The 12,527-nt window shown below is 35.2% G+C and overlaps 1 protein-coding gene across 1 annotated transcript; it reads left to right on the forward strand.

Annotated features, from left to right (window-relative positions):
- The first annotated feature begins 2,382 nt into the window (after positions 1-2,382).
- Positions 2,383-12,017, forward strand: SYT4 (synaptotagmin 4). Its single transcript, XM_077777621.1, has 4 exons — positions 2,383-2,528; positions 5,475-6,289; positions 7,921-8,041; positions 9,278-12,017. Exons 1-4 carry the CDS (start codon positions 2,495-2,497, stop codon positions 9,583-9,585), a joined length of 1,278 nt encoding a protein of 425 aa, XP_077633747.1. The 5' UTR covers positions 2,383-2,494; the 3' UTR covers positions 9,586-12,017.
- Positions 12,018-12,527: the final 510 nt, after the last annotated feature.

Here is a 12,527-nt window from a genome sequence, read left to right on the forward strand (position 1 = left end):
GTATGTATAGATATTTGTAATCAAAATCTGAAATAAAGTAGGATAATACTGAACCATTTCAATAGTCGAAGAATTATTCTGAAGTAAACACTGCCACTTATACAGAATGGTCTACGTTTCCCATGGCGGGAACTTGTTTGAGGATGTGTGTTTTGGGTGGCAAAAAGGTGGTTACCTAGCAACAACCCCTCCTCCCAAGTCTCTGCTGCTAGAATGGTATTGTTCACGTCAGCGAATTGATTACTTGTTTGCTGAATCAAAAGAGAACAATGTAATAATGTGGTAGGGTATGAATCTCAATCATAAAAAACTCCGGTTTTTCCTCTGTGCTGGATCAGTTTCTCACTCCTCATCTGGTGCTGGTAGAAGCTGTCTAAAGAGATTGGATAATAAGTAACATGCTATTCATCAAGTGAAAATGATGGAGACCTCTGACATTTTAATTAATAACATTTATTTCAGTTTTCTTTTAAAGCAAGCAATGAAACAGTTACTATATCCAGGATAGCATTAGCTCTGGGCAAGAGGTAATTTTATCACAATGTGTCCTTAGAAATGAGACAGCCCAGGGTGGGATAGGGTTCTGTAGAAATAGAATTTAAACAGTCTAGACAGGTTTTAGATGACAGCATCTTGCCACCTGAAGGTAAAATTAATGAGATACTAATTTATATAGAACATACAAATAAGGTACTTATGTTTACAACAAATGAGTTTAACCATATGTTAGCAATAACTTAGCCAGCAAACACATTTTAGTGAACCTCACACTATATATTTTGTTTACCTATGGTATGCATCACAAACACAAATGCCACTGTCTCTTTCATCTAATGAAAGTCTATTCCTAGGGCCAATCCCACTAGGTACAAGCATAACTGAGGAAGCAAGTAATTTGAATGAAGTGAAAAGATAAGGGCACAAAACACAGTTTCTGCCAATGGAAAAAATTAAATACAGTAAATTGGTTTGTGTGTTTTCATAGCATGACAATATAAGGTTTAAAAAAATCTGTTAGAAGAATGTTAAAATGCCAACTATGTGGGAGCAAGTAGAAAGGGAAAGAAAAGGACTTTGGTTCATAGAATTTTCCATGATGCAAAAGACTGAAGCTAATTTTTCCCAAGACAGAGTCCTGACGCTCAGAGCGACTGCTTGCCAATGTGCAGGAAACTGTCACTTGTATAGTAGCTTTCTGAGAGTCACCCAGTGCCCTTTCCTCCCCCATCCCAGTACACACTAAATGTCATTTGCTCACTGAGCTCCAGAGCAAAGAAATTATTTACGAAGCAATAATTGATAGTTGGAGTTACAGCCTGAGTTCTCTCCTTTGGAAAATTGCTAAACATTTTTAAAAGGCACACTCTTCTGATTAAAATTAATCAGAATCTGACATCATATATTTTCCAGTTCCTCAACCCCAAAAATATCATCAGTTCAGAAAAAAAAATGTTTTCCTTTGAAAATTACCAATAATTATCAATATAATTCATTTTCAATTTCAGTCTGATTCTTGTAACTATTTTGCACAATCCTATTGGAAGTCAGGGCTTTTAACCAGAAGTGTCATTCCAGGAGCAGTCTCATTATATGCAAAAGTCATAACAGAGAGTGAGTCTGAATACAGAAGGGATTATTCCCATCTGTTCCTAAGTACTTTAACTGGTCAAATGTCAGATATTAAAGGGAAGAGCGCTGACAGACAGATGGAGCAACAGCATCAGCAAAATGTTTGGACTATTTATTAGAAAATAAGTGATTATAGTGGGAAAACTGTTGTCTTATTTCAAACGGATCAATGTGAGGTGGATCTTTTCTAACGAAGGTAAGACATATCAAAGAAAAATTTAGAAAGCAAGAAAACATATTCTTGCATGTCACAGTGTTCATTTGATGCAGAGATTTCTCTCTTCTCACTCTTACCCGAAACCATCTCTGTAAATTGCATTATTCTGATAACTCACAGACACATTTTTACTGATTTAGATGATCAGAAGATTTTCTATTAGGAACTGACACGAATGAGTTTGGAGGCTCATTTCCATGTGCCTGTGAGCCCCCACAGAATAGCAAAGCTAATCTCCAGTAGTCCAACAGTTAAAATCATTGATGAGTATGTGTTGAATCCTCAGGAGAGATGGGAGGAAGAAAGAAGGAAAGGAAGAGGAGAGGCTTGGAGGGCGGAGGGGAGGGAGGCAGGTGCTGATTTCAACCCTGTAGCGTCAGGATTGCGTCAATTCGGGTTTCAGCCACGTCTAGAGTCTCAGAGACGAGCTTCTTAGAAGAGCCAAAACAGGAGCAGGGGTGGCAAATCACTGTGCGAGGGCGAGTGGACCCCCGCCCCCCTCTGCCTCCTCCCTGTTGCAGGCGCAGGTCCTCTGGGCTCTGCGCTGTTGTTTTCAGCACTCGGGAAAGCCGGCGCTTCAGATCCAGGCAAGTGAATCAAGCCAGGGAGTTTTCCGTTCAGCACCTCGGACAGAACACGCAGCAAAAAATGGCTCCGATCACTACCAGCGGGGAAGAATTTGGTAAGCAAGTTACTCAACTTACAACTGCGGTTGTTTCTTGAATACTCCAGGGTGGGCTGTGATGTTATTGTTGTTATTTTTATTTTTCCAGGGGATGTTGAATATAGATTTCCCAATTAGTTAATCTGAAAAGAAAATGAAAACTGTAAAGGGGCAATCGTGGCTTATCTGTTGTTTCTTCCTTCCTCCCTATCTTTCTCCTTAAAATTGCCTTCTGCTAGGGAGATTTTACATCCAAGAAGTTGCTAAACATTCAGGTAGCTCTGTAAATTGCAGCACGCGCTAAGTAAAGGAAAGGGGGTCTGTTGTTTGCAGTTGGTTTCATTAATTCTGTAGGTGATTTTGATTTGTAGGTAAATCTGTATTTAACTTACCAGGAGAAGCCAATGTTTCTGTGATTACATAAGGGTTTGATCTCGGTATAAAACAACTTGTATGTTCGTGGTTTGGGATGTATATTTTATTATAGTGTGTACCATAAGGTTGTTTTTCTCTGCTATGTTTTCCTTGTATTCTTGAAATATGTTGCTAGTGAAAAACACAGAATCCTATGATGCTAGGGGGATAAAGTGGTATTTGAAATGAACCAGCTTGGCCCATGGATTTCACAGGTGAGGTAACCAAAGCCCAGAGAGATAAGGGAAGTATTGCAAGTCAAACAGTTAACTAAAAGCTTTGGAAAGTAGAATTAGGACTCCTATTTTCCAGTTCAATTTCCCTTTTCCTATACCAAATTTTTGACACTATTTCTCTCCTTCTCTCTTTCAGTAAATAAAATCAGATTTACTTCAAATTAAAAAGTAGTATTGTTAGGTACCATTATATTCCAGAGACAAGAGGTAGTGTTTTACTTACTTTACAAGTATTCAAAATATCAAGAAATTTTATAGAGGTTGTGAATAAGGAATGATAACTATATGTCCATCATAATTGTTATTTAACTGAGTGAAATGACTGAGGTTTTTGCTCTCAGAAGCTTAAAATCTCATTGGTAGAGAACATACAAGGAGTAGGTGAGTCTTTCCATGCTATTATACAGTGAATATTTTGCCTTGTGACTTAAGTATTAAATAGAGACAATCTGTGACATTATATTCAGAAATGAGTTTCCTTTACAGGCTTCCATTCGGGTGATTGGGTTTATATTATTATGATATTTATTCTCAATTTCTGATTGGAAAATAAGAAATTTTCTAATACTGAGACATTTTCAGAGATTGTGCTAGTGAAAAATATGTTTCAGCTTGAGCCATTGGGCTGTTTAATAAAAAAAAAAGAATCATTTTCTATTGCTTTTATTGTTCGCCTAGAATTGCCTTAGTTCATGACTTTGGTTTTGCTCACTGGCCTTGGATTAGAGAGTCCAGTAGTGAATCCCCACTTCCCCAAAGACTTAAATAGAAGAAAAAACTGAAAAGCAGATGCTAAGTTTAGCTGCTTATCTTTAGCTCTTGCTTCATTCTTTTTCTGTAGCATTCACTGCTTTTTCTACTTGGGGAATTCAAAGGCTTATCTTTCATCTCTCCATGATTCAGTTTCTTGATATAATTAAAGTATAAAATTTTTATTGTTGTTTTTTAATCTTCTTATATATGTCTGCTCTTATTTGCTATTGCTGGTTCTTATATTCTTTGAGCTCAGTTTTGAAATTATGAAGTAGATAGGCAGAAGATTTGGAGGGTTGGGAAGGGGGGGGTAACAAAAGATTGCTCTTTCAGGGGTTATGCAAACAAGCCTTAACCCTTTCCTGACTGGGACTTTTAACTTTGTTATTCACTATTTGGGATAAAAATAGATAAGAATGACTAAATGCAGATAATATTACATTAGTTATATTCACTATGACTACATTAAATATTGACTTGATGCACCGTGTCCAGATATAGCAATACTGCTTTTACTTACTCACTGTTACTAATCATTTGTTTGAGAAATATGCTTACATATGGGACATGATATGCTTCATGCATAATCAATATTACCTAATGTCAGTAATTTAATGTGCCCTATTCAAGGAAAGAATGCCAAATTCAATTTGATTACCATTTGCCATGTGGAAATATGCTAGAAAAAAAATCAGTTATGGATAAAATTGAACTCTAAATTATCTATACTCACTCTTCTCATTACATGTTAAGAAACGATGATTCATTCATAACCATTGTTTGGTTTTTATCCTACTTAGGTGTAATTAACTTGTTCTTTGGACAATTCAGTGTTTGAGAAATTTTGGGTCTGTGTACAATGAGTTTGTAGTGTTAAAAGTTATATAATATTAATATCCTATTGTTCATCTTTTTTGTTCTTTTTTTCCTAATATATGTAACATTTATCTTACCAGTGCTCCATAATTGGGATGGAAATTATTGATAAGTTTGTGATAATAGCAGATAATGTTCCTCCATTTCTTAAAATTACTGGAACCAGTTAGCCCCTAGATGTTTGCTGCTTGAATCCAGGATATATAAAGAACTACCAAGAATACAAAATTCTCAGTATTTCAAAAATATGCATTTAAAGCTCCATAGTCAGTAAAATTGATGCTTCTGGAAAGCTTCAAAATGTCAAGAAACCATAATGAAATTAGTACTGACCTACCATGCTGTAGTTGACTCATGGTATCTGAGAAAATAAAGGTAGGTCAGGGTCATTTAACATCCTCCATCCAAACGTAGACCCAGTTTCATCTTCTCATTTTATTTATGAAAAAAATACCAAAATGAAGAAGTTTCTGTTACACTGCATTTTTTTTTGCATGTTACACAGTGGATGTGTTTATTCCTGAAGGTGACATGAAATGTGTACATAGCTCATACCCAGAAAAGTCAGAAAGTAATCCAATCTGTGCAGCCTACAACATTTGCCAGCTCCAGTATGCTTTTCAAGTAGGCTCATGTCTCCAACTCTGCTCCTTTAATGTATGTTATTGGTCATTTGATTTTTCAGATGAAATCCCCACAGTGGTGGGGATCTTCAGTGCATTTGGCCTGGTCTTCACAGTCTCTCTGTTTGCATGGATCTGCTGTCAGAGAAAATCATCCAAGTCTAACAAGACTCCTCCATATAAGTTTGTGCATGTACTAAAAGGAGTTGATATTTATCCTGAAAACCTAAGTAGCAAGAAGAAGTTTGGAGCAGATGACAAAAATGAAGTAAAGAATAAGCCAGCTGTGCCAAAAAATTCATTACATCTAGACCTTGAGAAGAGAGATCTCAATGGCAATTTTCCCAAAACAAACCTCAAAGCTAGTAGCCCTTCTGATCTGGAGAATATGACCCCAAAGCTCTTTTCAGAAGGGGAGAAAGAAGCTGTTTCCCCTGATAGCTTAAAGTCCAGCACTTCCCTTACTTCAGAAGAGAAACAGGAGAAGCTTGGAACCCTCTTCTTCTCCTTAGAGTACAACTTTGAGAAAAAAGCATTTGTGGTAAATATCAAGGAAGCCCGTGGCTTGCCAGCCATGGATGAGCAGTCGATGACCTCTGACCCGTATATCAAAATGACGATCCTCCCAGAGAAGAAGCATAAAGTGAAAACCAGAGTTCTGAGAAAGACCTTGGACCCAGCTTTTGATGAGACCTTTACATTCTATGGAATCCTCTATACTCAGATCCAAGAGTTGGCCTTGCACTTCACAATCTTGAGTTTCGACAGGTTTTCAAGAGATGATATCATTGGAGAAGTCCTTATTCCTCTTGCAGGAATTGAATTATCTGATGGAAAAATGTTAATGAACAGAGAGATTATCAAGAGAAATGTTAGGGTAATTCATTTTTAGTGTTTAAAGTATTTATAAACATTATTTTATTCAGCTTCTTTGTATCTAGGGGGCTTTCATTAAAATGATAAGTTTTATACATATCATCTTTACCATGTTTAATTATTATTAATCATAATCAAATGGGGAGAAAGGGAATAGAGGAGATGAAACAAAATTGAACCCGCAACTGAAATGTTTAAAGTATTTTAATTATATCAAATAAATAGACATCCTTTATGGATATTTAAATAACATGTATACAAATATTTTTGTTAATTTCTATCTTAAGTATTTTGACTAAGACTGCCACTTAAGCTAAAAGGCAGGCAAGTATTTCTTATTCATAAGCAAGTTAACAAAGATGTTTCATAATTGAATTTGAAATTGAAACTGGAATATAAAATTAAATCAGTTTATCCTGAGGATTTGGAAGTTGTAGTGACTTTTCATGGAATTGCTTTTCAAGGAAATGACATCACATCATATTGAATTATAAATGTTCAATGTGTTGTATGACAAGACCTGAGTCATTCTGCCTTTGTGGCTATACTGCTTTGGTAGTTCTGAGGCTATTATGAGATATCAAATTAATCTTAATTACCCTTTAAATATAGAACTCAATTGATTTAAACTATAGTATTGCAGAAAGATTCTGTAGAATACTATAAAGCTCACCTTTCTTTGTTTGTTTAAATTAATGAAAAGTCAGAGTTTAGAAATATTAAGTAGCTTGTTTGAGACACTCAGATGTTTAGCGGTATAAGAGAAATAAAGGTCTACTCTTACTTGGACTGCTTATTCATATAATAACCCCATGTGTATATAGATTGAAGTGTTAGGAGCTCTGACCAGCCATCATTCTTAGTTATAATCCAGCCCTGAGTTTACATTTTGTTACTATCAGTTAAAACTTGTACTTTGAGTTCTTGGTCTCTTAGCTAATGGCTTTAGCATTCAAATGAAATCTAAGTAGCATACAAAGAAGGATCTTATGATACTTTCCAAAACCAAAGTATTAAAAATTGAATAAGTTCCCTCGGAAACTTAATTCATTTCTTGGATTAAATGAGGACTTTGAGTGGGGGCTGAGGGCAGAGAATTTTAATTCCATCAGCCCTGTGAGGCAGGAGAGTGGTGGCAGTCAGAATAAATTTCAATTAGTCTGAATTCAAATTCCATTAACGTCACTGTTTAAAAAAAAAAAAGAAATCAAATCAAACTTAACATGAATCCTTTTGCCCTATACAGATCCTTTCAAATGATTAGACAATTTTTATTCCTAATAATAACTTCAAAAAGTAATTATTTAGTTAAAAAGCAAAAGTTAAAAAAAATCCTCTGTAGAGGCTATACTCTAGATATCTTTAAACATTTCTGGTAATGGGTGTGGCTAACTCATCACAAATTTTAACATCTTGTAGTACCTAAAAACACCACAAGATGGCAGCCAGTTGTTTTTAGAAAGTGGTAGTAGCTTGCAGTTACTCTTGGATTCCTTAGCATACTAAAATAAAAATAAGTAGGAAAACTACATATAAATATCAATATTTTATTGCTTTAAAATGTGGCTATAAGTACAAATTTCAAACCTAAAGAATAATAATAATATTTATTCCATATCTCTCTTTGTTTAGAAGTCTTCAGGACGGGGTGAGTTACTGATCTCTCTCTGCTATCAATCCACTACAAATACTCTCACTGTGGTTGTTTTAAAAGCTCGACACCTGCCTAAATCTGATGTGTCTGGACTTTCAGGTAAGAATGCTTCTGAAAAATTCAGTCTCAGTAATATATTGGTGAAATAGCAGCTTACCTGATTTTGATTTGCCTTTTACTGATAGTTTCAAGTGATGTGATTGTTTTTCCCTGTTTCTCATTATGGAATAACAATGTGAGATAATGCTGTTAGCGAGAAAAATAAAACTACATAGTTCTATGATCTAAGCCCTTGCTAATACATGGTAGATGTGGCAATTGTTTGAAAGAAGAGTTCTTAATTTTAGTGTTTTTAATGAGCCAACCTATACTTACACTTCTATTGTTCTTTTTATCATTTTTCCTTTAATTCCTTATGTGTCTTCTTGAAGAATTAGCTCTTAGTTTTGTGATTAATTAAAAATAATTCCTTGTATCATATAGTGAAAAGACCTATGGTTAAAATGACCTGAATTCAAATCCTAACCCTTCCATTTTAGCATATAACCTTGGCTATGTTTCATAATCTCTACAGACACTAATGAGTAGTAATACTTGCCTTGAGAGAGATTGTAAGGACTAGAAAGATATACTTCATTAAATATCATTTAGCTCTATTATTATTATTACTTTTAATAATGGCGTTTAGACACATGGTCTTAAATGTTTAGATTAGGAAGCTAAAATGAGCTCATATGCTTCAACCAGAAAGAGGAAAATATGATATAATTAAATTGTGAAAAAGTAGCATGATCCTAAAATCCACATATTAAAGGAAGATCAACTCTGGAAAACAGGAAGCAAACTCAGCAGGTGATTAAAGAAGCACAAAATTTAAAGCAAAAAAGGACACTTGCCACTGTGAATTCTAAATACCCCTTCAATAGAAAGAGCAGAGAGGTAGAAAGGTTTATCCAAAGTCAAACAACTCAGAAAGGTTAGATCTTATCTAATGTTTTTTTTCTTCTATATTATTTTCTGGAATTAGTTATATGTAATCAGAATGTGCAATTGGAATATTCTCTTTTCTTCCCCTTTATATTATCTCATCTTCCTGCCTTACACTTAGGTTCCCATCCACTGGTTTAGAACAGTTTTCATATTGCACATTCTTACATATTGTCAACTTGTTGATAATAGAGAAGCCAAGCTTTATCTATGTTTTCACTTTGTTCTGACTCATTTTCATTGCAATCTCATTTTATTGGCACACAGTAACCTCCTAGGGCACCATTATATTGGAATCAGCTCTCCAGCCAGGTTCTACCAGTGTAACATCTGTTTTTACCATTGCAGATCCCTACGTGAAAGTGAACCTGTACCATGCCAAAAAGAGAATCTCCAAAAAGAAGACTCATGTGAAGAAATGCACCCCCAATGCAGTGTTCAATGAACTGTTTGTCTTTGATATTCCTTGTGAGGGTCTTGAAGAGATAAGTGTTGAATTTCTGGTTTTGGATTCTGAAAGGGGATCCAGAAATGAGGTGATTGGGCGGTTGGTCCTGGGAGCAGCAGCAGAAGGGACCGGTGGAGAGCACTGGAAAGAGATCTGTGACTATCCCAGGAGACAGATTGCCAAGTGGCATATGCTATGCGATGGGTAGCATCCTAGACATGATGAGTTGGAACTGAATGATTTTTACTAGGCAAGGAGCAATTTCCTTTCTTCTTTTTTTTCTGATACATGATTGCAAGCTTGTGACAACAAGCGTTTTTTTTTTGTTTGTTTGTTTTTGTTTTGGTTTTGGTTTTGGTTAGAAATGGATTGAATTAGCAAACCAGAAAGTAACTGTCAATGTGTATCATGATCGTTTCCCCCAATATTAAAGAAGTTGGATAGATTTTCATGAGGTATTCAATCTCTCCTGCAGGTTACCAGAGTAGCCAAGCTTTTTATGAATATCTCAGTGCAATCCCAATGCACTGGTTTGGAAGGTGGTGGGCTCATGTCACTAGAAGGCAATGCAATTTAGGATTTAGAAATGAAAAGCATGCTTTCTCTTATGAAAATTCATCCATTTTTCTTCAGATGGGGAAATCACTTTTTCTTTAAATCCAAAGATATTAAGGAAATGTTCTCTAGTTTGTTTTTATCCATCATGTCATGTGCAGATGGTTGTCTTGCATATAAAAGTATATGTTCATTTCTTTTTAGTTTGTAATTATTTGATACAACTTTATTACATAAGGAGTAACTTGGTTTTGCTTCAAAAGGACAGTGAACAAGCTGAGAAATCATTTTATCAAAGGGCTGAGTTGAGAACACTGTGGCTGAAATATTATTTTTCTCTCTCCTAAGGTTATATGTGAGTCAAAATGTTGTAAAATATAATCTCACATAAGAACTTGAATTATTCACTGGCTATCACAAACATCAGTGTGGTCTAAGCAAGCCCTGTTTACCTTTGTTAAGTTATGAAATTAGTTAGTGGTAAAGAAATAAAGTTCAGTTAGAAATCCAGTTGGAAATGCAGCTTCCTGAAAGGAAATATGTATAGTATGCAAGTGTACATTCAAGGCTATCCTTCGTACGCAGAAAGGGCATGGCTAACTAAGTCTTTGTTTAGCTTCTTCTCCCTCAGAAAGGATTAAACTAATATTTGGAAAGAAACAAACAAGACTTAAGTTTTATCCACTGCCAGCTAGAAAACATCATGTAAACCAACAAAGTAATGACTAAAAAATAGTTATACAGCAAGCCTAATATAATTTACACGTGTTCACACAAAATGTATTTAGGCTGTCAAATTAGCACAACAAAGTATGTTTCACTATCTTTTCTAGGCTAATGTGTCTTGAGCTATTGTCTGTGGAACAGTTTATAGATTTGTGTCTTGTATGGTTTTCCAGTGCCAGGGCTCTGAAATTCAATGAAAACCTGCTAGAGCAAAGTGGTGCCCTGTGATTACTTGAAAGAATGAACTTGAGATACTGTCACCATATTTCAGTTTTTAGAGAGTATGAGTGAAACTGGGTACAGTTGAATTATTAAATATGCAAGTTAGAAATGAAGTCTACTGAAAAATTTACATTTTGAGTCAGGTTTTGTGTCCGTACTTGAGCAGTTTTTGAGAATGTGTTTGATATCACAGTGTTTGTAAATTCTATGACAATGCATTTTCAAAACAACTTATACATGCTTTTTATGACTATGCCTAATGTAAAGAAAATGTTTTACATTCCGTATGTACAAAGATTGAAGTCAACCTCTTTTTTGTGCTTTAAGATGACTTTGGGATTAAAAAAATATTCCCCAATCATTGTCTTTATTCCACCACAAAGTCACGTCACAGAATTTCTATGAAAGCAACATGGAATGAATTTTAGTTAGTGCGTGGTTTGGGGAAGTCAAATGGCCTTTTAATGTATGTATATGTGGTTCAATAGGCCATGGAATATAATATATTTTGGAGCTCTAAACAGTTGTGAGGAGTCAACTCTAAGTATCCCTCACAGAAACCAGAAGTTAATGGTCATACAAAGTAAAGTATTGTTGTTGGAGGGAGATTTTTTTAAAGTAGAACAACAAAACCAACAACAAATACTTTTAAAATTACAATGACTAGTTTGTAAATAGTTTTTAGTTTTTAAAATTTAAAGTGTTTTTGAGTGTGAAAAGTTGAGTATAACTCTTTGTAACTGCTTTTAAGGAAAGAAAGAAGGAAAACTAGAAAGGAATTGAAACAGGCAGGGACATATGCGATCCCATCATCTCCTGGAAATTATACTGTTTTATAATGTATTACAATATCAGTGTGAATATCTTGAATTCTGTTACAAATCCTGCGCTGTATTAAACATGTAAATTAATTGTTTGTCTGATTAGCCAATCCAACCACCCTAACGGGGAGGTCTCCATGTCTGAAGAACTGTGTAACTCAGTAACTGACTTGTTCTGATGTTGTAACTCAATAGAAGTGATTTGGAAGGAAGCATGGTGTATGAGACAGTGTCTGTTCTTTCGTGCCAGCTCTGTATGATGTTTGTAAGACCATGTTTGTAAGACATGAATAAATTGCTGCTTTTGCCCAACCCATTTCACCTCAAACTTTCTGCCAATGGACTGTGTAATAAGACTTGTCTTATATCTGTCTAAGCTTTAAGGTTCCTGAATAGATACCCTGGCATAGAACAGGGATCATCAGTGATTCAGCACCAAGGTCTTTAATGTATCTTATTTTATTTTGTTTAATCCTCATAACAACCATCTGAGACAATTATCATTTTCCCTATTATACGGAAGCAAAACCTGAGACTCAAGGAGCTTAGGTATTTGGCTCAAGTGCACACGGAAGGGAACTAAAAGGTTTTCATGACTTACCACACTCTTCCCTCTCTGCCACACCACACACTCCTCAAGGAGTCCTCATCAACCAGTTCTGCTAGAACCTTACAGAGGCATATGCCCAAATTCTTTGACTTTTCCTTTCTACATTATATTCACTTTTCCATATTTTCTTTACTTTTTTCAGTACTATCACCATTCTTTATTTTCTCTTCTTTTTTTCTCTTTTATGATCTTCTTTCCTTTTCTTTTTTTTAATTT

The sequence above is a fragment of the Crocuta crocuta genome, unplaced genomic scaffold (genome assembly GCF_008692635.1).
Source record: "Crocuta crocuta isolate KB4526 unplaced genomic scaffold, BGI_CrCroc_1.0 scaffold36, whole genome shotgun sequence".
NCBI lineage: Eukaryota > Metazoa > Chordata > Mammalia > Carnivora > Hyaenidae > Crocuta > Crocuta crocuta.